Consider the following 25,345-nt stretch of genomic DNA (forward strand, 5'->3'; position numbering starts at 1 on the left):
TGTTAGCTTACCACCTGTGGGCTTGGAGTGACGTCTCCCCACCTTTCCAAAGGCGAGAAGTGAAGGAGCAGGGCAGTCTGGGGGAGACGGAGACAGCCTTTAATCAGGAGACCTCAGGGAGGGATGCGGGACCGCTGGTGGCACAAGCCCAGGGGAATCCTGGGCTCTCTCCGACTCTTCTCCAGAGCGGGGAGCTCAGCAGCCCCAACCTTCCGCAGAAGACAGGCCGGCTGTGGCGTCCAAGGAGGATACTGACCATGGAGAGTGCCGACTACCTGTTCTCACAGCACATTCCACATGCTTCTTGGGGACAAGGCTGCCTGGGGCCCTGAGGACTTTCCAGTCCTCCAGGAGCCCTACAGAAGTGAGGGTCGACGTCACCAGCCTCATTCGCCCCAGAGCCTCCCTGCCAGCGCCCAGGGCCGCTGGCTGTTTTCTCTGTCGGGCGTCTCCCGGGCACGGCCCTGACCTGGAGGCCTGCTTACCCAGTGGACTCTTCCTCCTTCGAGGTCCCCGCAGCGGGCCCCTGGGGGCTGGAGCTGGCCAAGGCTGCGAGGGCTGCAGCAAGTCTGGAGGTGGCGGGAGAGAGTCTGCGAGGCCTGAGGAGGGTGGCGGGGGTCTCTGAGGGGCCGGGGGCCGTCATAGAATGGGCTGAAGCTTCAGTCAGGACGATGGCAGGTGAAGAAGGCCTTCTGGTCGCTGTCTGGGCCCGAGAGGCTGAGGCTGAGGGCTCTGGAGTAACAGGAGGCCCAGGAGCTCCGGGAGAGACTGGAGGTAGAGTGGAGGCTCCTGGAGGGATCGGAGGCCCTGCTGAGCGCTGGGAGGCCCCGGGCTCCCCTGGGAATGTGCCCCCAGGCCCCAAAGGGGGTGAGGGTGAGGCCTGCGCTCCCGAGGGGCTCGCAGGTAAAGTCTGCATGTAAGACAGGTTCGTTCTGAGGAGGCGCTGGAGGACATGGGGCGCAGGCTTCCGAGGCCACGCTGCCGGGGGGTCTGGACAGGAACTACAGTTCACGGGGGCCTCAGCATCTCCACGGGGGCTCCGAGCCACCTTGCCGACCTCCACTGCCTTCCTCTCTGCGCCATCTAGAGAGAGGTGGAGGAAACAAGATGCACTGTGGTTCTCCCAGACGGCCGAGGCGGCTCTGGGACGAGCCGTGCGGGGCACAGAGGCCTCTCACTCCTGGGAAGGCCCCGCTGGGCGCTGCCTCCAGGGGGAGACCAAACAGGAACCACGAGCAGAGGGAGGCAGTCCGCCAAAGTCACTCTGCCAGGCACTGGCTGTGTGACCTTGTACAAGGCCCGTAACTCCATGGGGCTTCTGTAAAATGGGCCTCCGAACGACTTACAGGGCCACTCTGAGGACGGAATGAACGGTGCGTGAGAAATCCCAGCCCAAACCCAGATGTCAACCACGGACGGCAGCTGATAACCACGTGTGAGGGCGGGAGGCGCATTGACGGTACCAGATGTACCGTCTGGCGTAGGCCGTCGAGATGGGGAGGCTCTATCTCCGCTCAGTTTTGCTGGGAACCTAGAACTGCTCTAAAAAAATAAAGTCTATTGAAAAAAAACTTTTTTTAAAAATCTCAGCCTGGAGCCCGGCACATCATAAGGGCTTGGTATATGGAAGGAGAACAAGCGAAGGAAGAGGGTAGGCAAAGAGAACACGGGGCAGGAAGGAGCACAAGAAGGAAGAACGCTGGAGAAAGCTATGCTCAGGAGAGACAGGTGCTGCCAGGCCCAAAAGCCTGGAATGACTGTATTTAGAAAATCGCCGGGAGGACGGTCACACAACTCTGAGAAGCCTGAGGGGACTGGATTGTACGCTTGGCTGTGTGACTTGTCCGGTATGTGAATTACACCGCACGGAAACTGTGACTTTTATGAAGGATCAAAAGGAACCAATTCATATTCCACTGCAACAAGAAGTGGTTTCTCCTTGTATGGAGCTCTTGTTAGGAAGAGGCGCGTGGCGAACGTCGCAGAAGCAGTGTGTTCCAGGAGAAGGGGCCGGGCTCTGCGCCTCACCTCCTGGGCCTCCGTTGCCCCATCTGGAGGCCGCAGAGCCCGGGGGGAAGGGATCAGAGAGACCTGGGCTGAGCCCAGAGCCACCAACTCGAGCGCAGCCTTAAGAGAAACCGAACTTGCCTGAGCCTCCGTTTGCCCGTCTGCAGAATGGAGATCTGATCAGCCACACTCCCACATTCCCGGGAGCAAATAAATGAGGTCACCCAGGTCACATGCTCCGTACGCGGCCATCTTAGCTAACGATTACTCTCCGGACAGCAGGGGGAATAATGGTCTGCTGAGGAGTTTGTGGTGGTTTGAGTGAAGCAACATCTACAAAGGGCTCGACGATTCTCGACAACAGGGCTGTAGGGGCTCAGGCGGCTTCCAGCCCCACCAGCCCTGACGGCAGCTCTTCTTCGGCCTCGGACCCGAAGAGTGACCCTAAATATGGAGGATCCCCTGCCCAAGGCCGAAGGAGTTAAACATGTATTTTATCCAAGAGGAAATCCAGGCCACAAATCAGTAGAAAAATTCACTGTCTTCTTCGAAGTTTAAAAAACATAAAGTAGGGGAACCTGGGTGGCTCAGTTGGTTAAGTGTCTGACTTCAGCTCAGGTCATGATCCTGGGGTCCTGGGATCGAGTCCCAAGTCGGGCTCCCTGCTCAGCGGGGAGCCTGCTTCCCCCTCTCCCCCTGCCCCTCCCCCTGCTTGTGCTCTCTCTCTCCCTCTCTCTCAAATAAATAAATAAAATCTTTAAAAAAAAAAAGAAGCATAAAGTAGCCACATTGAAGTCACTTTATGGCCATGTTCAATCAGAAAAATTGAATTCAAGACACAGAACGTAGAGTTGGTGGGACTGGGGGAAGGCAGCCGCATCATGGTGAGTTTCCTGTTTCTCGAGGACCCCTGTTGGGTGAGGACCCCCATCTGGTGACGTGCTGTCCTGCCGCAGGAGGTCCCACAGGGCTCCCAACGCCCCACAACCCAGTACGCCACCTGCTAACCACAGGGCCCCAACACAACCCACAAAAATTGAAAAATAAGTTGTCTGACCCAAGATTTCTCACGGTAGATCCATGATGGGTGGAAAGAAAAAGAAGAAGAAGCAAGAAACTGCCTAAATGTCAGCGTGAAAGTCAGCGGTGAGCGAACCAGGCTGTCCGGAAGCTTTTGACAACGGCCAGCCGTGGACCACGTCAGTACTTCGAAACCACACGTCCCAGCAGGTTGTCCGCGTCCTATTTCTACCTTTGCCAAAAGATTCACGGATGGATGGACACTCACGATGGAGAAAGACAAGATGAAGATGATGGTCAGGGGTCGAGACGATGAAGGAGCAAAAGGCACCAGCTCGGGGCTCAAATCCCGGCTCTACTGCCCATCAGCTGTGTGACCTTGACCACCTCACTTCACCTCTCTGTGCCTCCGTTTCCTCACCGGGAAGACAGAGATGATAACGGGACTTATCTCCACTTAGCTCCTTGTGAAAAGGAGCCCAGCGCCTAAGGAGTATTCACCTCAAATTAGCCATTACTCTTCCACAAAGTCATTCACTTCCTAAATTGCAATTTTTTTAAAAAAAGGAAAAAAGCAGAAGAGATCAGGAAAGGAGGTAATAAGGGAAAGGAACAGCGAAACAACACACAGGTCACGGTGCGGCATAAGGAACGCTGGGTGAGGCTGAGCAAGTCCGGGGAACAGGCTTGTCCTCGCCACATGCTGGCTGTGTGACCTCAGGCAAGACACATTCCCTCTCTGAGCCTGGACTTCGCACATCCAGCCCTTTCCAAGTTCTAGGTTTCTGGGAAGAAGGACAAAGGGCAGAAAGACAGTGGAGAAGCGGCAGGATGCAGAGGCCCGCTTACCTGAGCAAGAGGAACAGCAGTCCCCGGGGGGCCCAGAGGGGTCGGAGCAGGCCGGCGGGCAGGGGACCTCCTCACAGCTCACCTCTCCCAGCTGGGGAAGCACAAGGACACACGTGAGGAAGGCCAGATCATCTCCCCTCCCAGAACAGCGCCCCCACATGCCTCCTCCACCCACAAAGAGACTCTGGGACAGAGGCTGACGCGCCAGGCCGCTTTCAGGAGCCCACAAAGAGGGAGGATACCATCAAATCCAAGGTATTCCGGCTGCTATTTAAAGTTGGGAAGGCAGGAGGAAGATGGGCTCCCGTGGGTTCAGGGGCCTCGGAGTTTCGCAAAGGGACAAAAGGCAAACAGCAGTCCCCTGGCTGGGACGCTCCTGAGTCCCCAGGCCCAGCTTACCTGGCACGTGCACTGGGTACAGGGCTCATCGTCCAAGGTGAACACCTGGCCGTTCACCACCTTCCTTCCCTCGTAGTTACAGTCTGCAGGGACAGAGGAGACCGGGCGTGAGAGCCAAGCCCTCCCCGGGAGCCTCGGACGTGTGGCGGGGGCTCCCCCACTCACCTCTGCACACCGGGCAGCACTCCCCGTCGGGGTGGAAAGGGTAGGTGCAGGTGATGGGGCAGTCCACGGGGGAGCAGGCCACGGAGCCCAGCTGCACGACACAGAAAACACACGAGGCCCTTTGTTCTCGGCCGCCGGGACCCTTGGGAAGGACGGCCACAGAGCCCCCGAGTGCCCATCGGAGCCCCGTGGCGCGGGGAGAGGTTCATTCACTCAGTCAGAGTCTGTCTTCCTGACAGAACGCAAGCCCCACAAAGCCAAGGGCCTGGCCTCGTTCACGCAGCCCCTCTGTCAACAGGCCCCAGCAGAACGAACCCACGAAGTACCCAGGAAAGGGGAGCACCAAAAACCAAGGAGAGAGAAGGACCCAGAAGCCCGGAGCTCCGCGAAGCACGTGAATGAGCAGGGCCTCTCAGAGGCCGAGATGTTCGCCCTGCGTTCCTCTGATCCTGCAGACCCTGTCCCTTTCCACGCCGCGCCCTCACCCACTGCCAGCAAAGGAGCGTCACTGGTGTCGAACGTTTCCAGCAGCACGAGCAGGAAGGCCTTCCCCCCATCCTCCCAACCCTACATGACACGAACAATCCCACACGCTTTTTCAGACTGAGGCAGTCTGGCTTGGGGGCAAAGCGCACTTCCTGGGGCAGAGACTCAGAAAACCGGGATCCGACTCTTGCCACTTGGGCTGACTCCCGTAGGAGCTTGAGGGAAGAAGGACTTCGTCTCTCTGTGCCTCATTTTTCTGACCCACAGATGGCGATGACGGTGTTCCCACCTCACCAGGTTCTCCCGGAGATTTAATTGGGCTCATGCAAGGAGAGGGCCGAGAGCCAGACGGGCACACAGCAAGAGCTCCGTAACGGGAGTCTATGGAAGACCGCAGCTCCGAGCGTCCGGGTCGAGTCCCTCCCCTGCGCCCTCAGGGAGCGCCCACGCGTTATACTCTAAGGAGCCCCCCAGACGCCCCCTGGTCACCCAGAAGCAGAGGACTGTTCGCCGGGCAGGCTTAAAAAGATTTCTCTGGCCCTGGGTAGGGCTGGAGGGAGCCACCTTTCACCGTGACCCAGAGTGACCTTTCTCATGGAAGGCTCTGGATGGTGCCTCCAAGGTCCAGGAGCTGGTGTGTCAGTCCCTGGGGAGTTTCCACAGACGGGGGGTCAGGGCCGGGTGGTCCGTACCAGGCAGATGCAGCTCAGACACGGGTCCAGCACGGACGGGAAGGTCTGGTTGTTGTAGAAGCTTCTGCCCGTGTACGTACAGCCTACCAGAGAGAGCGCGGGGGTGAGCGCCGGCCGGGCGTGTGGCCGGCAACCGGGCTCCTGCCAAGGGCGAAGGTCCGAGAGTTTTCTGGGTAGCAAAGGTCAGGCCAATTGCCTCCCCAGGCAGTCACCCTGGGGTCTGGGGAAGGGATAAGACACAGGTCTGGATTGGGTGCGGCCTCTTTTTTTCTGCACTAGATTTAGCAGAGGGATCAGAGTGTCTCCACTTCCAGGGAAGGGAGCGTCTCCTCCTCTGCCCCTCTCTGGGCAGGATCAGGCCAGAGGGACTGGCCCAGGCACCACAGCCATCCTCTCTGCTCTTCCCCCCCAACCCACTCAGCCAGTCCCCACCTTCCAGAACATTCCCCCACACCTCTCCCCTTGGCTTCCCCAAGCCCGCTCAGGCCCGATCTGAGTGCTGCCGCCTTGATGACATTTATCACATCCTAGGAAGTATGAAAACAGGTGAGAGGACAACAGGGAAATGTTAGATATAGATACATGTTACAGACATGGGACATAGAGACTTACTTCATGAAAAGAGATTAGAAAAACAAAACCATGAGGCTAAAAGTGAGAAGGGGCCCTTTTTAATTGTTTTTATTTTTGCTTTCCATATGTACTTCAATAAAATATTACTTTTGAAATCATGCAAAAGGGGCACATCAATATAAAAAAAATTAAGTAGCATCGGTATGTTCTCTCACTGTTCCCTAATTGTTTCATAGGTGTGTTTCCTTGGTCACCCCATCCAGGCTGTAAGCTCAGCATATCTATCTGCTTCCAGCACCCACACAGGGCCTGCCTCGGGCAGACTGCTTTGTGCCTCCGAAGCCCGGGTCCCTCATCTGTGCAATGGGCTTGCCCCGTGCGGCCGCGGGCATGGAGCCCACGCGGTCCGTCCTTTGTCAGGAGGAACCTGGTGCAGGGTGAGCCCAGATGCAGGGGGCGGGAGTCAAGGACCCCGCCAAGGGGAGCAGGGGGTGCTGTGTAGCCCCCCAAGCAGGAAATTACCTGCAGAACAGTCCGGGCAGCACTGTCCAGGGATCCGAATTGGGTGAGGGCAGGAGTCCACGCAGTCCGTCCTCTTGCAGCTCACTGAGCCGTCTGCCTGAAGGAAGGAAGGACTTCACCAAGACCCCACCTGTAACACCGGGCCCCGCCTCCCCGCCCCGCTCCACCCTCCCAGCACCGCCAGTCCCCCAAGGAAGGGCAGTGCTGCAAACTGGCCGAGGCTTGCCCAAAGGGCACCCCGATGCCGCTGGGAGGTGGCAGGTCCCCCACAAAGAGGACCGGCTACTGGGGAAAGGGGGTGTGAGCCTTCCCGATCTAAGGAGGAGGAAGGTCAGAGAGGGGCTTTGGTGTCCGTGGCTTCCTGTCCCTCTCCAGCCGCAGCCAAAGCTCACCACCACCCCATCCAAATTCTTCTCTCAGCTTTTCCCTGGAACCCTCGCTCACCCCAAACCTATGGAGTACAATAAAATCCTATTTTTATAGAAAACTATTCCACCGGAAATGTCTATTTCAGAAGACAAAAGCGCCACATATGGTTTCTTTTTTTTTTCCCCTCTAAGACCCTGAATGTTGATGAAGCTTTTGTGTTGCTTTCTCATACGACGAGTGCCCTGGATCCGTCATAAAGGGGAAAGGCAGCGGATGTGTCCTCCTCCCCACTGTAATTCCGATGGAATGTTTCCAAGTTTTGCAAGGGTCTAAGGCTTTTTCCCTAACCATGCGTCCGAGACACTTGAAGGCTGTGTCTCTCACACGCCAGCGCGCACACCAGAAACCAGGGGATTAAAATGCAGATTCTGAATCCAGAGGTCTGAGCAGCCCGGAGACTCTGCGTGTGTCACACGCACCACTGGGGCATGGGCCTCATTTTTGAGAAATTAAGCTCTAAGCTCCCAGGGACTACAAGCTCCTCTAAGGCAGAAAGGAAAGCCAACGTGAGCTTAAAGAATGAGCCGAAACGAGAGTGTTTGTCTGCCTCTGGGCTGATCTGACTCTAAGACTCTCGCACCTTCTCCTTATCTGTTTCCGACCAGCCGAGGTCAGAGATTTAGGTTCGAGAAGGAAACCCTGCAGTTTCGCAGGAAAGGCCCGAACCATGAAGCCTCAGGCCATCCCCCTTCTTCGGTTATCTGTGCCCGGGAAATCCTGCTCCTGGGACCCCGGCCTCCTCCCAGGCAGCAGGCCATACCCCCATTCTGCACACATGGAAGCTGCCGGCACAGGAGGGGGACAGAGGGTGGGCTGAGGTGGCCCAGCTACGGAGCGGCAGGGAAGCCTGGCCAGGAGGGCCGGGGCAGGGCCGAGGGGGCTGCTCGGGGCGAGGCAGGGGCAGCCGGGGGAGCAGCTGAAGGCGTGCAGGTGGCCATTCACCTGGCAGATGCATAACTCACAGGGGTCACCGGGAGACCAGATCTGTCCGATCGGAAACTCGACCCCGTTGTCGTCGAGAGAGCAGCCTGGACAGGAGACAGCGAGGGAGAAAGCACGGGTGGGCACGAGCCCCAAGGAGGGCCCTGAACGCCTGCCCGACCTACAGCGTGCCCCCCACCCAAGGACAGACGCCTCCGCTCACTCGTGCCGCGCAGACGGTCCCCCCGAGTGTCCATTCCACCACCTGCTGGACCCAGCGGCTGCCCGCAGCTGCCAGTCCAGCTCCCTCGTTCAGTGGGTTTTCCCTCCAAACACGTGCCTGGTCCGCACGGGCAGCCTCATGCAAACAGACGCTTACCCCCGAACCCGTAAATGCACACACTCACACACAGGCACGCTCGCACAAGCACGCACACTCACAGAGACCTACACGCGCAGATGCCTCACACACGCGTGGATGTACGCTCACACACAGGCACACTCGCACACACACACGGTCTCGGCAGGTGAGGCGCAGTCTCAGGCCTGCAGGGCATCCAGGCCCCCATGTGGGGCAGAACGCGGGCATGCAGGGCTGGGGGCCCTCACCTGTCATGGGTGTGGGCTCCCGGCAGGTGAAACAGCACTGTCCAGGGCCCAGCCACCACTCCTCTCGGGGGCAGTCCAGCTCTGGACAGGGTGTGAAGGAACATTCCACCTCCCCATTCTGGAAGAGAACCAAGGGCACAGGCCAGTGATGGCAGCTCCCCAGCCTTGGGCCACCTGAAAGCTACAGAGGAGGCTGGCAGGCTGTTGTCAACCTCCTAAAAGTGACAAAGAATCTCCAAGGAGTGGGAGGAGTGGGAGGAGTAGGAGGAGGGAGAGTTGGGGGGAGGGGGGCAGGAAGTGTAGGGGGAGGCTGGGAGCGTGTTCTGGGATGTCCTGGCTATTGGGCTGGGGGTCCCTGCCTGCCCCGGCTGCAGCCCCAGCACCTCTTCCCCTCACTTCAGCAACAGCCTGCTGCTCTCACTCCAGTCTGCCCTCACTCTGCGGCCAGAGAAAGTTCTCGTGCACCAATGGGATCGCATGGCTCCAAAACTAAAACCCATCAACAGCACTGCCAAGCCCAGAGCCCTCAGCCTGGCTGGCAAAGCCCTTCATGACTGAGTCTGAGGCAGAGGCCATGGGGCCCCCTCCTCCCCAAGACCCCTTCCCCTAAGTACTGCCCTTGGCTGACAGGGGACGGGCCCTCCAGGTACCTCTCCACTCCACTCCCCGGGAGCCGAAAGAATGCATACCATGACCGATACCCAGCGAGGGATCAGCATGAGACCCAGTGGTCACCTGGCTCCTTCCCCTGCCTGTCCTGCTTCCCTGGCTGGCTTCTCCTGAGAATCTTCGGAAAATCGCTTACGCAAGAATCCTGCCCCAGGCTCCGCTTCTCAGACTGGACCCCAACCCAAGCACCATCCCTGTCTGCAGCCTCTTCTCCTGCCTGACTCCAGTCTCCCACATTCTGCACCCCAGCCAGAAGGGACATCTTCAGGCCCCGACAACAGGCCGTGCGCTCTCGCCTCCTGCCATCTGCTCAGGCAGGGCCCTCTGCCAGCCACATCTGCGTTGGATCCTCTTCTGATTCGTCCCTCACCCCTCAGACCTCACCCCTCCCTCCAAGAAGCCTTCCCCTCCGGTCAGGAGCCCTAGTCACCTGCCCAAGGCCCACCTAGGCTGTGGGCCCCCTGAAGGAGGGGACGGGGGCTGTCCTGTGCTTAGCTGTGTCCCCAGCACTCAGCATTGCTCCAGGCACACAGCAGGTGCTCTATAAAGAGCTCTATTGAAGGGTGAGCTTCAAGGAGACTGTGGGGAGCCCTCGGTGAATGCAGGTGCCCATCATGCCTTTGCTGCCTCAGTGTCCCTTTTGCTGCACGGCAGCTCCTATTCTCCCAGTCAAGGCATGCCAGGGAAGCCCTGTGGCCGGCCCTCTCTCCCGCACCCACCTACCTGGCAGACGCAGGTGGTACACTCGTCACCACCCCCACTGAACACAGCCCCGTCTGCGTACCACCGGCCGTGGAAATAGCATCTCGCTGCAGAGGAGAAAGGGAGAGGCAGCTCAAGGTCTTTGGGCTGGGGCAGCTAAAGAGAAAGGGCAACAGTGGGTCGGGGGGACCTCGGGAAGCTAACACACTCACACCAAGCTCCATAGCACACGCCACGCTCAGGGAGCAACCACTCCCCTCTAAACCTTGACAAAAACTAAGCTGTTGCTTAAAAACTGATGGAGAATGAGAATGAATCACATGTAAACTAGGATCCTTAACCAAAAAGGGAGGGGACTCCCTGAATCACTAAAGAGTAACGGAAGAGCAGAAATGAAAAGAGACTGCCCCAGATACCTAAGACCAGGTCTGGGACCGAAGCCATCCCCTAGAGACCAGGAGGAGTCCATGAAAACCTCTCATTTGAGGATCCCCCCACCAATAAAACAGCCCGCAAGCTGGCCCAGGCTCACGTGGCTTAGTCAGACTGCCCTGGATTCAAATCCCAGCTATGCAACTCACTAGGGAGGGATTTGGGGCAACTTCCTTAATTTCTCTAAGCCTCAGTCTTCCCATCTGCAGAATGGGGTTGATAAAAGATGGTAACGGTTACTACTTCATAGGCAGTATACCTATTCAAAAATGTCTTAACTAAAACCAATACTTAAAAGTAAAGAAAAACATTTTTTTAAAGAACACCAGCTTTGCAATCAGGTAGGCTTGATTTCCAGTTCTGTTCTTGTATTAAGTGGTTATATTTCTCTGGGCAGTGATGACCTTGGTGAGCCTCGGTTTTGTCATCTATAAAATGGGGCTATGAATAGTACTCCCTCAAGGCTGAGACACACGGATTCAATGAGATCAAGGGCTGGCAAGCAACAGCACAGAGCCGTCAGGGAACATTCGTGATGATGATGAGGTCATCCCAGGAAAAGAGAACCACATTTTTAACAAAGGACCAACTCATTAGTGGGGAAGGGGAGACGCCCTCCCAGTCTCAAGACAGAGCCATGCCAAGTGTGGACTCACACCCTTTCCTGGCTGTCTTGAAGGCGCCTCCTGAGGTAAGGGGCCAGCTGGGCGGGGAGCCCAGTCTAGCATGCGAACCACTGTGCACATAGTAGGTCCCCAATTAAACCGGCACTGTGAAGTGCTCCACTTGATCTGAGTTTCTGAAGCCAAAATCAATCTCCGTCCTCTGCTCCACTCACCCTGCTCCCAAAAACACACAAAAAAGCTAACCCTCCCACACCCGATCCCCAAAGAGTCACTGACCTGGAACGCAAGTACAGCAGTCTGACTTCAGGGAGGTCTGACAGGGGCCAGGAGGACACTCGGGGGAGATGCAGGACACATTTCCAGCCTGAGGAGGGGAGAGAGGGTGCTGGGTGGGGGCAGAGAGGAGAAGGACCAGACCCTGGAGCCCCCAGCTCACTCCCTATTTCATGCCACCCCTGTCTAACACCAAAGCCTCCTATAGTAAGCCATCCAAGACCTCTGAATGCCACCACGGTGACAACAGGGACAGCGTGCGGGGACCCAGGTTCTGGCGTTTACTAGGGTGTGCCGAGGACATCCTCCCACAGCATACAGAAGCTCTGGAAGGATGCCAAGAAGAGGCAAACAGGGGTTACACCCCCAGAGAGACCTTCTGTGCACGTGAGTTTTGAACCAGGTGACTCTACCAGCGATTCAAAGAATTAACTTAAAACTTGAGGATTAACTGAAAGAATTAACTTAAAACTTCAAAATTTGAAGTTAAGGCAAAGAACAGAAACAAAAACAAAAATCCGCCTCTGGAGCCAGCCGGAGCTGAGAAGTAGGTAGTGTTTGCTCCTCCACGAATGAGCCACGTGACTTTGGCCAACCTACATCAGCCCGCTGAGCCTCGGTCTCCCTGCCTGTGAGATGAGCTGGAAATGGCACCTGCATCCGGGATTCTGAGGATTCGTGCCACAATATGTCCACAAAAGTGCTCGGCCACTGCAGGTGCGTGGCACACAGGGGCAGCTGGTGGCGCTAGCTGTCTCCATGCCCCGCCCCCCTTCCACGGTGGCCGCCACCCTTCACCGCCAGGCCAGTGATGGTCAGAGGGTGGCAGTGAGGGGCGGTGGGCAGAGCCCAGGCCATGGACACGGCGGGACTTAGGCTCAAATCCCAGCTCATGCCTCGGTCTTTTCATCTGTAGAACAGGGACAGACGAGCTGCCAGGAGCCTTGGGTGAGGCGACAGAAGAGCCCCAAGCCCCGAGCCTGGTACGCACGGAGTGCTCTTAATCAAATCTGTGTGACAGCACCTGGCTGTTTCCAGAACACAGTAGGTGCTTAATAACTATTCTTAGAGAAGCGCATTGGCCTACAGCAAAATAATACTCCTAGCAAGCCGCGTCTGGTAGTACGCCTCCTCCTTCCCAAATGCGGATACCTTTATTGTACTGGCAAATATTTTGCCTGGAGAGGAAAACAGCCTCCCTGGTGGGAAGTTTCCGAGGGAGTTCCATCCCCTCCCCTTCCTAGACAGATGGACCCTGTTTGCCTGCTGGCTCAGCAGAAGGCTCCTCGACCCCACAGACCCCCGCGCCTTGATATTCGACAGGTTCTGACCAAAATCCACACCCTGGGACCTCTTCCTCCGTTTGACAAGCTCACCCTTTAACATCCGATCTTTCCCTCTTCCTCTAAAACCCCCAAAGGTTAGGAAAACAGCCACGAGGCTTTGGGGCCCTTGTGGTGCTCACCAGGCAGACACAGACAGTGCAGTTCTCGCTGGGAGGCGAAAACACCTCCCCTTCGGCTCGGATGACGCCACTGTGAAAACAGCCTTTGAAAGACAAACAGGAGTGGAGGCATCAGACCTCTTCAAAGTGGAGGAAGCTTGAGGTCTCATTACTTTTCCAGGCGTAATGTACCTGGAACCTTCTCTCACCGGCCAGGATGCCCCAGGAGTGGCAGATCCAGGTACCCAGAACTGGGCGGTCCTAGGACCCCTGGAGAAGTAAGCAGGAGACACCCACAGGAGATGGCCCAGGAGGGTTCCATTCATGTCTGTAAACCCCAACTCTATTGAGAACATGGCATTTTATTCCTGTAAGGCAGGAGAGGCAGCCAGGCAGCCCTGGGTTCAAAAACTGGGTCTGTCAGTTCAGTTACCTAAGTGACTGTGGATATGTCACTTAACCTCTATGGACTCGGTTGTCTTTACTGTAAAATGGGGACACCACCATGTGCCCTGCAGGGGCCTGGAAGGATCCACAGCCTCTCATATAAGGTGCTCAGCCATTCACATTCAGGGCTCCGTGTACAGCAGGAACATGGTAAAAGGTCACGATTATCAGGAAGAAACCGCTAAGTCTATTCTCATTCTAACCCTCCGGAAGATGTCTTGCCCGCTGCTCCAAGCGCCGCAGCCCCAGCATCTCATTGCCAGAACTTCAAGGAACACGGAAGTTCAGGCCCCTCCCCAGATCTACGGAATGAGAAGCTGTGTTTTAACAAGACCCCAGGGATCCCCATGCAGAGTGAGTTTTGAGAAGCTCTGTCAAAGGACTCGTGAAGATTTAGGGTCTGTATCCTAACAACAAGGGGAGGCAAATAAAAAACTGTAAGCAGGTTATGGGAGTAAATTGGAAAGGGGACAGAATTTACAAAGGATTACTCCTCTGGCTGTAGGAGGGGAGCTGGGGCAGGGGAGGGGGACTACTGGGTAGATCTGGAGAAACTCACTGAATGAATGAATGAATGAATGAATGCTCAAAAAGGATCCCCAGAAGAGGAAAATCTCCCCCTGAGGGCTACCACAGCAGAGACCAGTGGTTCGCAAAGTGTGGTTTCCGGTCCAGCAGCATAACCCTGGATCTGGTTAGAAAAGCAAATTCCCAGGCCCCGCCCACACCTGATAAATGAGACCCAGGAATTACCCTTCAAGTGATTCTAATGTAACCCAAAGTTGGAGAACAGCCTTTCAGCTGCAGAAGGGCTGGGGAAGGGCAGAAGTAGGCCCATGTGGGGAACTCACAGCCTTCCCCAGACCAGCTCCCACCTGTACACGATGGGCAGCACCCCCCATCTTCGGAGGGAATCGGGTGGGAACAAGCAGCTTCACACGTCACCTTTTCACAGGTCACCTCCCCACTCTGGAAGCAGAAGCAGGAGTTCCAGCCATCACAAGGCCCCGGACACCAGACCGGGGCAGCCCCCAGGATCCCTCCCACCTACCTGGCACCAGCACTGGGAACACCCAGGCTCTGTCCAGCGGCTCCCTGATTCATACATGGCTCCCCGGTGCCAGCAGGCAGGGGACCCTGGTGCCATCTGTGTGGCCACTGGGCCCCTGGGCAAGGACGGGGTCACCTCCTGTAGTTGTGTGGGAGGTCCAAGCGTCCCCAAGAGGGAGGCACTAGGCACAGGGGTAGCCACCAGGGTGGCCAGCAGCCGAGTTGGGGCAGAGGGCAAGGATGTGGCTGGTACAGGGGTGGGAGATGGCAGGCTGGTGGTCCTGACCCCAGTGGGGAGCCCCGGGGCCCCAGACGGAGGACTGTGTCCGGGGGAGAGGGCAGGCCGACCCGCCTCCGGGAGCCGCAGTAGCATCTTGGGCGGGTGCTGCAGGGGCTGCAGGATGGCGGACGGGGCCAGCACGGCTTTCGGGTAGGCTGAAACGGAAGCACAAGGTCTCTTGAGGAAGGCAGTGGGGGGCAGAAGGCAAGATTGGGGGACTTGAATGCAGCTCCCCGACCACCAGTCACGGAACGTCTCTGGACCAGTTTCTTCATCAGCAAAACAAGTCTAATACCACCAGTTCGACCCAAGACCCTGGGGGCTGCAGCGATGATCACCCGAGGTGGATGGAAGGAGCAGGCCCAAGTGACAGGTTGGGGCTGGGTCCCCTGCTCCCCCACCGAGATGTGGCTTCCCAGGACGGGATGCTGAGGCTCGGGATGCAGGAACAACGCAGGGAGAGCTGGCCGTGGGCTAGAGAGAGCATGCTCCGTACTCAGATGACCTTACACGCATGCTGACAAGCACACTGCTGAAGTAAGGCAGAGTGAGCTGACAGCACATTGCCCAAAGTGACCCTGGGAGCCCAGGGTCCTGGGACTCCTGTCACAGGCTCCTCTATCACTTGTTTTTCCCTTTTACCACTTGCAAGAAAACAAAAGGGGTTAGGCAAACAGTAAAATGACAAGGGACAAATGGATGAGAAGTGGAAAAGGTAAGTGAGAAAGAAAGTGAAGAGTTGGAAATAACAAGATGAACTGAAAAAGAGTAGATGGAAAAGGAAGAAGGCCCAAGACCAGGAGGGCGGGGGCGGGGCCGGGCGGGGGCGGGGCCTGGATGGTGAAGGGGCGGGGCCTTGGCGTGCCGAGAATGGCATCTGGGTGGGGAAGGGGTGGGGGTCTGGGTGAACGGGGGGACGGGGTGGGGCCGAGTGTTAGGGCGGGGCCCGGGTCCCCGACGGCAGGGCTGGTGGCTCACTGCTCACCTTCACAGGACACGCGGTCAGCTCGCAGCCTGAAGCCAGGTCGGCATGTGCACAGGAAGCTGCCCACGGTGTTATGGCAGGAGTGGTGACAGACTCGCCTCTCCAGTGGCCTCCGACACTCGTTTACATCTGTAGGAGAGCCTCGCTGCCAACAGCTGCCTTGTGGGGGCGACTGACCCCTTCTTCCTCCAACCCTGAGCCCAGAAGGCTGGGGCAGTCCCCTTGCTGTGTTCTTATAGGGTCCATCCCTGCCTCAGGGTGAGGGACGTGACTCAGATGTCTAGGAGTGGGGCTGAAATCTACTGCTAGTCCCCTAGGAAGGTTCATACATCCGGTTGGCATTTAATGGATGCACCAGTGACTCATCCCCCAGCACTACGCAGCGATGGTTCCGCCCTGGCTAGTGGGGATGAGCCCCGCTGGGAATCTCATCTCCAAACCTTCTACCTTCCCACGTGTGGGTGGGGGATGGTGTGGCCCCTTCTGAAAAAGAGTCTCAGGAATTATGGCACTGCTCAAGGTAGGCTTTGGGACAAATACCAACTCCACCAGAACAAGGTCTGTTTTCAGGCCCATGGGACCCCACCTTCAACCCATGAGCCAAGCTTAAGCCAAACATGCCAATCCCTTTCTGGAAATTTCTGCTAATGGGCTGAGAAAACAGGGGTCTCCTTCTAAACCAGAGGAACCAAGACATAACATGCTTTATTTACCAAGGGGAGCAAAGGCAGCCAAGAAAATGGGTGAGCAGAGAGGAATCCTTGGGGTGTATCTGGGAGAAGGGTGGAAGAGAAACATAACAGGATGAAAGTGGCATGTGGCCAGGGAAAGTCCAAGACGGGGTCTTCCATGAGGAGCCACGCCAACCCCAGGGAAAGGCAGGCTCTGAGCAAAGGCTCAAGTGCTTACAGGCTCCGGGCGGCCAGGAGGTCGGGACCGCTGGCCTTTCCCTGTCCCTAGGCTCGCCCTGTCCATCTTCCTGATGGGCAGCCTAAGTGTGAAGACGACAGGGTCCCCCCACCTTACCTACACAGGAGTGCCGGTTGCCATGGAGATGGAAGCCGGGTCTACAGGAACACCTGTAGCTGCCTATGCTGTTTTTGCACCTCTGCTGACAGGGGGTCCCGAGGCATTCGTCAGTGTCTGCAAGGGACCAGGGCAAGGCTGCAGCTCATTTCCCCGTGGAGTGTCAGAACTGTGTGCTCCCCTCTTCCTCTCCCATTGTCCTTCCCTCCCCCACTCAGGGCCCTGGGAGACCGCCCTAACCCCTCTCTTTCTCACCACCCACATTCAGCCTGTCAACGACATCCTCCCTGGACCAGCCCTCTTCTCTCCATCCTCACTGCCCTGCCCCAGCCTGGGCCACCTTTGCCTCTGGTCTGGAGAAGAGCAATGGCCTGGTGCGTCTCCCTGTGCTCCTCCCAAGCCTTCTGCTACAGTGTCCGGGATATTCTGACCAAACATCCGGGCCACTCCCTGCTCCCATGGGCACCGATGCCGCATCACAGCTCACAAGCCCTGGGTGGCCTTTCCCACCTCCTTCCCTGTCCCTCGCCTTTGTTCTGCCACCTTCCAGATGCACCATGTTCTTATGGGCCTCCCTCTTTCCCATGTTCTTCTGTCTGCCTGGAACCCCCGTCCATCTTGTCTGGGGGAAAACTCCTACTCATACCTCAAAACTCAGCTTCTATAGCACCTCCTCTATCAAAGCTTCCCCGTGCCATTGTTTGAAATCGGGAAAAACTGGAAATCATGTATATGTCCATCAATAAGAGAAGAGTCAGTCCCCTGTGGGAGGGTGGCCCTGCAGAGCCCCAGGCGGCAGTTAAAAAAAGCAAGGCGGGTGCATTTACCCTGACGTGGAGAGATCTTCAAGACAGATTGCCGAGAGGAACAAGCAAGCAGAGGCTCAAATCTCAGCGCTAACATGATCTCGGGCAAGTTACTTAATTTCTTTAAGCCTCAGTGTTCCTATCAGGAAAATGCAAATAAACAGTGCCAGCCTCACAGGATCATTATGAGAAAGAAATGAGAAAATGCATGTCAAGCGTTCAGCGTGAGGCTGGAATCCAGCTCTGCACCTGTTAGCCGCTCATGCTATCTCCGTGCACGTCGTGGGGACAGGCCCGGAGGGCACCCTTCAGAGCAATAACCAGGTGCTCGGGTGAGCTGTGTTCCCCCAGATGCACGGGTTCAAGTCCTAACCCCTAATGTGGTGGGATTTGGAGGTGAGGCCTTCGGGTGGTGATTGGGTTTAGATGAGGTCGTGAAGGGGGTTCCCTCATGATGGGAGCTGTGCCCTTATAAGAACGGCCATCAGAGCTTGCTCTCTGTCCCCGGGAGCAGACAGCAAGGAGACTGTCTACAAGCCAGGAAGGGCCCTCACCCGAAAGTGAACGGGCTGGCACCTTGACCTCGGGCTTCCCGGCCTCCAGAACCCTGAGAATAGATTCTGTTGCATAAATGGCCCAGTCCGGGGGATTTTGTTACAGCAGCCCGAGCAGACTAAGACATCAGGGCTATTCCCGAGGGAGAGCAGAGTGCAGGAGTGGCAGAGAGGCTCTGCAGGTAGCAACTTCGAAAACTTATTTTACAATTTATGACCACTTCAAACAGTAGAAAATAATACCACAGTGTCACAGGGGGTCTTTTGCCTTAGCTGCCTTGCTTAAGACAGAACGCTTCCTTCTGTAACTAAAAGCATCTTCAAGGAAGGGGAATTATGTTAAAAGATCTCCCTCATCCTGCTCACTCAGGAGCAGACTCCTTCTCTTCCCCAGGCTCCCCCAGCCCTTAACCCTCACCCCAACCTCCTTCTGCCCCTCCCCACCAGATAGGGCAGCCGGGGCGCCATCCACCAGGGCAGGTGGAGCTAATGAAAGCAGTGGGTGAAGGCCCACAGCAGGCAGGCCTCTCCACGGCCCTCCCTCACTCAGTGGCTTCCTCCGTCCTGCCCCTGGCTCTCCCTTAGGTGTCTCCAGAACTATCCACCTCCCTGCAAAGCCAGTTCAGCGCAGGGGCCCTAGACATGCCAGGATTCGAGCTGACTCCAGCGCCTCCTGCTGGAATGGCCTTGGGTGAGCCTCAATTTCCCCATCCGTACAGCAGGGATGATAACTGGGCCTCCTTCAGGGGACCATGAAATGCAGTAACACCCTGAGCGCACACATTGAGCTGGGGGCGGGGGGGGGGGGGGTACCAGGGTTAGCCTTCGACTCAGAGCCCGGCCGCAGTGGCAACAGCCTCATCATTCCCTGTCCCTGGGCCGCTCACCTTGGCAGCTGTGGCGGTCGGCAGCCAGCTGCATGCCTGGCCCACACTCGCACACAAACCCGCCTTCCGTGTTCACGCACTGGCCCTCGCAAGAGGAGCTGAGGCACTCATCGATGTCTGGAAGAGAGAAAACCTGCTTGCACAGACCACTCTGCACGTTGGTCGGGTGCAGGGGAAAAAATCGGTCCCACGGGGATGCTGTCCCCTGCCCTCAGCAGGGTGGAAACCACCTCCCCACCCCCCAACCCGACACACCGGAGGAAGAAAGACCAGGTACCACCAGGAAAGTCATCGGCCAAGAGGGAACCACCAGAGAGCAGAAGCCGAGGGGCCAGGTTCCTTCTTGGTGACCCACGCAGACCAGAGGACAGAGAGGATGGCTGTGACAGAACCATCTCCAATGGCCCCACCACAGGGCCACCCTAACAGAGCAGGGGAGAGTGAGCAGGAAGGCTGATTCAATTCCATTATGTGCTTATTGAGCACCGCCTGTATGCAGCAGATCTGGAAGGCGGGCCGCTGCGGACACAAAGGTGGCGAAGACATGGCACAGACTCTCCAGCCGGTGACATTGAAAGCCATGCCACCCCATGCCCACGAGGCCAGCGCCCGGCTGGGGGATACGTGCCCCACCAGGGAATGCCTGGAGGACAGATGGGCAGAGGACCAGGAGGCAGCAGGAGGAGGAGGGCCATGAGCAGAGACAGCCTGAGGAGCTTAGGCTGGCCGGGAGCTCAGGTTCCAGCCGGGGCAACGGGAGGCTGGAGCAGTGGGTTGAGGCTCCTGCCCAGGGCAGGGTGACTGGATCCAAGTCGTCCTTTGGGGAAGTTCAGGCCTGTGGGGTGAGGGGCACTGGGGGGACAGAACTCCCCACCCTGGCTTCGGGGCATCCCTTCTCTAAGAACCACGGCAGCTCTCGAGGACCTACATGATCTGGGCTGCCCACTGCAGTCTGCATTCCAGTCTCCCGCCCCCTGACCCTGTGGCCGCTGGATACCTCCATTTTCCCTACTTGCTCTCCCCACAGTCGGGACCACATCCGCTGCCTCCAGGAAGCCCACCCTGACTCACCCCATCCCACCGGGATCCCTTGTGGTGGTGGCCCGTGCCCCCCTGCCCGGTGCTAGCTTTGACACTGTTCTCTGGCTGCTCCGAGTTCCGGTTTGCCTCCGCAACGAGAAGTGTGTGCAGAAAGTGCTCTCCAGGAAACATTCAAGGGAGGATGAATTGCTTCAGCCTTCCCGAAGAGGGTGTTGCAATGAGCCCCGAGCACCAAAACTCCTCAGGGAGACCCTTGACCCAATGGTTCTCCTTCTGCGAATAATGAGAGGCCAACGAGAAGCCTCTTTACTGCCGCGTGACTTACGGTAGTGAAACACTGCGGACCACCTATGTGAGGGGGACAGCGCGTTACCGCGGCCACAGACGCGGCCGCTAGAAATCCTGTTGTAAGGACTATTCCCCACCCACGGTACGCAGTGAGAAAGAGAATGAACAGAAACGCGACATGAGGTATGAGGCCAATTTGCAAAACACACAGATATGCACACCTAACACACACACACACACACACAGGTACACACACAAACACATGCGCTTCCAGGGAAAAGGGCAGAAGAAACATCATTTTTAGTAACAAATATCTCTGGGTGGGGACTTTGGGGACATGTTTGTTTTCATCTTCTACCCTTCTTTTACTTTCCAAATGTTCCAAAATAAGTTCTTTTTTACTTTCATATTTGGGGAAGAAACACCATTTTTACAAAGCCAAAACTCAAAAAAAAAAAAAAAAAAAAGGCTTTCTTTCAGCTCTGTGGAAAGATACGCAAGAAACTGGTCCCAGTGGCTGTCTCTGAGGAAGGGAACAGACTTTGCCTGTAAGAACTTTTTAGAATCACACACACATAGCACTTTTACAAAATAGTTATTGAGGTTGGCTTTCCTCATTTTTCAAACAGCACGATCCCAAGGAAGACTTCCGTGGTTAACCCGCCTCTGTGGGCCCGGTTCGGGGCACTTGGATGGGACCGTGGTTATCCTGACTTGTCTCCCCTTCCCCTGTTCAGAAGCAGGGACCAAGCCACCACTCGTCACTGCAGCCCCTAGGCTCAATGCCTGGCCCATAAGAGGTGCTCATAGCAGAAGGGACCCATTTCTCGTATTTGCCTCGGCCTTGCTGGGCCTGGCCTGCATCTCTCTGGAGACTTCCTGGCAGGAAGGACCGAGGAGACAGAATTCCCCCCCCCCGCCCCCCAATTCGCCCAGTTCTCTCACCTGTACACCTGATGCCGACAGCCGTCTCTGTCATGGAGAAGCCCACAGGGCACACTCGGGCCACCTCCTGACAGCCACCATGGTTACAGGTGAGGTCACAGCCGTACTCTCCACAGGGTCCGTGGGCTTCTAGAACAGGCACCACACCCGTGAACACACAGCACACCGCAGTGCCGGCTGCCCCCCCGCTCACCGGGGCTCCTCCTAAATTCTGTTGGGAAAGTGGCTCTGGAGGCAAAGAGGCTGGAGCTTAAATCCAGCTCTGCCCCTTCCTAGCCAGGTAACCCTGGGCGAGCCACTAACTTCTGTGCCTCAGTTTCCTCATCTGTAAACTGGGGATGAGAAGGCATACCTAAATGGGTTACTGGAAGATGATATTCTAAGTAAGACACAAGCCCCGAGCCTGGCACATAGTCTCAGTGCTGAAAGAATTCTTCCCATCAGCTGTGGTCCACCCCCGGTTACCTGGGCAGGTGGCTCCTTGCTCTCCGTCCTGGCAGGAGCAGACGTTGGGAGCAATGCAGATGCCACTCCCGCAGCCAAAGGAGCAGAGGGCTGAGAGGAGAAATGCAGGTGAGGGAGTGGGGGCTGGGGCCCCCAATCCGCCCTACTTAGGCCAGCCCAGGGAGCGAGTGCCCTGCTGGGGAGGGTGTCTGGGGCACGGGGACAGGCACTTACGCAGGGTGCAGTGCCCACTGCCCATGGAGGGGGCCCAGCCAGGGCAGCAGCCACTCCCGAAGCCTGAGAGGCAGACGTGGGGGCCCAGCCGGCGTCTAGAAGAGAGCAGAGCGCACTTTCCACATTTCTGCTCTGGGCGAGGGACTGGTCTGCCATGCAGTGCAAGCCTCCCAGCCAGTCAGTAAGTCAGTCAACAAACAGTTCTTGAAACCCACCAGAGGGGCAGTGGGAAGTTCCCAAAGAAAAATGACCCAGTTCCCCCTGGAGGCAGGACAAAGACAAAGGTGTGAGAGAACAGACAACAGCCTCCTACAGAGACCTGCCACATGAACTCAGAGCAGAGTGGCTGGAGGAGTGGGGGGGAACCTCAGAGGGGCCTCAGCACTGAGGGGGAAAGACGGCAATGGATGAAGAGCCCCAGGCACGGCTGCCACAGGGCCTTTGCACTTGCAGTTCCCTCTATCAGGAAGGTCCTTCCTCAGAAACGTACCCAGCTCACTCCCTCCTTTACCCAGATCTCTCTCTGCTTGCACCTTCGCAGAGAGATCCACCTTACCCACCCTTATCTTGCTTTATTCTTGTTCTTAACACTGACTTCTTAGGATATTAAATTATCTATTTGTTGATTCGTTCATTGTCTGTCTCCCCTCTCATTCTCTGAGGACCAGGGCTTCATCTTTTTTGGCCCCCCCCCCAGTGTCAAGAGCAATCCCTGGCACATAGTAGGTGCTCACTAAAGGGCTTTGAGGGAAAGGTTGAGAAAGGAAGCCAGCAGAAGAGACAAAGGAGGAGGGCAGCCCTAGAGGAGCCAGAGATGTCATTCCGCAGGTGACCTCGCTGTGGTTGGGGGGGGGGGGTGCCAGTAAAGGGGAGCCAGTGTGCCTGCCACTGGGTGAGGCGTGGCAGTACGGCCATGAAGGAGCCACTTTCCCCACCTTCTAGGGACGCTGGGCAAAGAACCAGGTGATAACAAAATAGTGTGACCAGTGCCACCATGGGACAGGCCTTGGAGTCCCGAGGAGGGTCCGGGGAGATTTCCTGGAAGGCCAGGGTCTAGGCTGAGACAGGCAAGAGAAGGAGCAAGCTGTGGGAGTGGAGGAGGGGAGAGGATGCTCCAGGCAGAGGGAGCAGCAGGTGCAGGGTCCCGGAGGGGGTCGGGGACGGTGACCTAGTTCGGTGATGGGCTGTCCAGCCCGGTTTCAACTGGGAATCCTGGCACAACGGGAGAGGGACAAGAAAACCCTCCCCAGTCGTGCTCTCGCCCTGCTCAGAGGCTGCGGGGAACATTCTGCTGGTCAGGTCAGGCCGTGTACGGAGCACCCCCCAGGTGCCAGGGCGGCAGCAGGCACTGGAGGACAAGGATGGCAAAGGCAGACTCACTCCACGTGGGGAGAGCTGTCAAACGGGACAAGTACTCTGGAAAGAGAACTCCGGGCACATGGCAGCACGGAACCATCTGCAGCAAACTGGGCCTGGAGCCTCAGAGACTTTTCCTTCTCTGAAGTCATCACAGAAGAAGCAAAGAAGCGGGACCCTGGGGGGTGGGAGGTGCTGGCAGGGCTGTCTCACCCGCTGCCCCAGCCAGAGAGCGATTATGGCAGCAGCCCGGGAAAGAGGAGCCGGCAGCTCCTGCTCCTCAGCCGGGGCTCTGAAAGGGACTGGGGGGCCCCCAAAGCGGCAGACGGAAGGATGTCCCGGAGGCTGGTGGAGCCGCACCCTCAGGTGGGCGGGGGCCGAGCGCCCCCAGGAGCCTCCTCGGGCGGGCGGTGACGGGGAGACAGGTGGCTGGAAGGCTGTGGAGCGCCGCGGGGCCGGGCCCATCTGGGCAGGAACTGGCGGTGGCTGCGGAACGCACGTGCGAGCTGCGAGCCTGGCGGGGCCGCCCCCCTGCGCGCCCCCCGAGGCGGTGGCCGCGGGCCAGACCGCCCGCTGACACCGTGTTCCCTCGCTCGGAGCATCACGCACACACGCGCTCAGCCCGCGGCGGCCCGGAGGCCAGGAGGAGACTCGAGGGGAGGGTGGCATCAATCGGGAGAGAGCAAAGGGGCAAAAACCCCACCCCCGCCCGCGCGCGCACACACAGGCGGAAACCGAAACGTAACCCGGGGAGAGCCCGGCGGTTCCAAGGTCCACGGCGAGCGTGCAGCCTGGAAGCAGGGGAAGCCCCCAGCCCCAGAGCGGCCGGCGCGGCCGGGGAGGCCCGTTCGCCAGCGACGGCCAGCCACTCCGGAGACCAGGTGGCACGTCCCGGGCTGCCCTCGCCAGGGGTCCGCGCCCCAGGGCAGACTCAGAGGGGCTCACCCAGCGCCTGGATCTCCCTCCCCACCCCACCCCCGGTCCTTGCCAGGACAGCCCCCTCCAGGGGCGCAGGACTGGCTCCCGCCCAGAGAACAGGCTGCTGTCCCTTTGTCCAGACCCCCTGGGCTGCGCCCGCGCGCGGACAGCGCCGCGGAGGGGAGCCCCGACCCGCGGCTGCCGGCGGCTCCCGGGAGCCCCTCTGCCCCACGCCGGGAGAGCCCCCGCGGCGGGACAGAGGAGGGGCGCGAGGCGCTTACCTCTCGGCGGCGAAATGCCCGGGCGGCTTCCTCCCGGTGTAGCCGCGGGCCGGGGCCCCCGGCAGGAGGAGCGCGACGCAGGCGGCCCGGAGGAGCAGTCCGGCCCACATGACCGGCGGCGGCGGGTCCCCCCGGCTCCGCTGGGCTCCGGCGCCGCGCGCGGGGGAGGGGGCTGCCGGCCCTCGCCCCTCCTCCTGGCGCCGCGGGGAGCGAACCAGCGAGCCCCGAGCTGGCACGCGGAGCCGAGCAGGGGGGCTGGGGACTCGGAGAGGAGGGGCCGGGGGCCGCGAGGGGACGCGCGGGACGGCTGAGGGGTCTCTGCCACCTCGGAGCGAAACACACAAAAGGCAGCGCCGCCCGCCGGCCAGTGGCCTCTCGGGGAGGCGCGGAGCCCGGGGCGGGGGCAAAGATCAGGGACCCCTGGGGGCGGGGTTTCAGCTCCGGCCCACACCCCCTGCCCGGGTTTGGGAGTCGGCTTCCTGCGAAGGGCTGTGGGCGTCAGACTGAGGCCCGGGGAGGAAAGAGACTCCCGCAGCAAGGCTGGCGCTGGAGGCCGTGCGCCTGGGGCATTGCTGGTCTCGGGGGAGCCGGAGTTGCCAGTGTTGTCCGGAGAAGGTGGGACGCTGGGTCCTTTCGCTGCCGGGCAGTTGTAGGCCAGCTCCCTGCCTGCCAGCAGGTCTGCACACCAGTCCTGGGTGTGCGGGTCAGTGGATCCACCTGCTCCCTGGCCAGGGGGCACTAGCGGGTCGTGAAGCCAGAGACTCCTCTTTGCCCCCTTCGGCAGCTGCCCCAGGTCACAGAGACTGGTAGGCGGGGAGATGGTGAACAGGTGATGAAGGAAAATCAGGATCAGCCAGTGGGAGGAAGCGGGAAGGAGGACCCCCTGCCTTGTGTAGGAAGCCTCCCTAGGTGCCCAGATCCAGTGAGTCAAGCTTTTGCTTAAACACTTCCAGGGATAAGGAACTCACTACCTGGCAAAAGGCAG

At 58.3% G+C, this 25,345-nt stretch overlaps 1 protein-coding gene across 2 annotated transcripts; it reads right to left on the reverse strand.

Annotated features, from left to right (window-relative positions):
- Nucleotides 1-78: 78 nt before the first annotated feature.
- On the reverse strand, nucleotides 79-25,079 carry VWCE (von Willebrand factor C and EGF domains). Of its 2 annotated transcripts, none has more exons than XM_087854933.1 (20): nucleotides 24,361-25,079; nucleotides 21,806-21,900; nucleotides 21,593-21,682; nucleotides 21,128-21,256; nucleotides 18,854-18,970; nucleotides 16,607-16,723; nucleotides 15,581-15,709; nucleotides 14,317-14,750; nucleotides 14,141-14,234; nucleotides 12,840-12,922; nucleotides 11,378-11,465; nucleotides 10,065-10,150; nucleotides 8,673-8,790; nucleotides 8,105-8,170; nucleotides 6,714-6,806; nucleotides 5,619-5,701; nucleotides 4,441-4,531; nucleotides 4,276-4,358; nucleotides 3,877-3,967; nucleotides 79-1,083 (listed from the first exon to the last, which is right to left on the reverse strand). In XM_087854933.1, exons 1-20 carry the CDS (start codon nucleotides 24,468-24,470, stop codon nucleotides 482-484), a joined length of 2,799 nt encoding a protein of 932 aa, XP_087711059.1. In that variant the 5' UTR covers nucleotides 24,471-25,079; the 3' UTR covers nucleotides 79-481. The 2 variants fall into 2 exon arrangements, with proteins under 2 accessions (XP_087711059.1, XP_045642752.1); XM_045786796.2 differs by having other exon boundaries at nucleotides 6,714-6,810; nucleotides 8,085-8,170.
- Nucleotides 25,080-25,345: the final 266 nt, after the last annotated feature.

The sequence above is a fragment of the Ursus americanus genome, chromosome 24 (assembly GCF_024610735.1).
Source record: "Ursus americanus isolate L20-20 chromosome 24, mUrsAme1.1.p, whole genome shotgun sequence".
In the NCBI taxonomy this organism is placed as follows: domain Eukaryota; kingdom Metazoa; phylum Chordata; class Mammalia; order Carnivora; family Ursidae; genus Ursus; species Ursus americanus.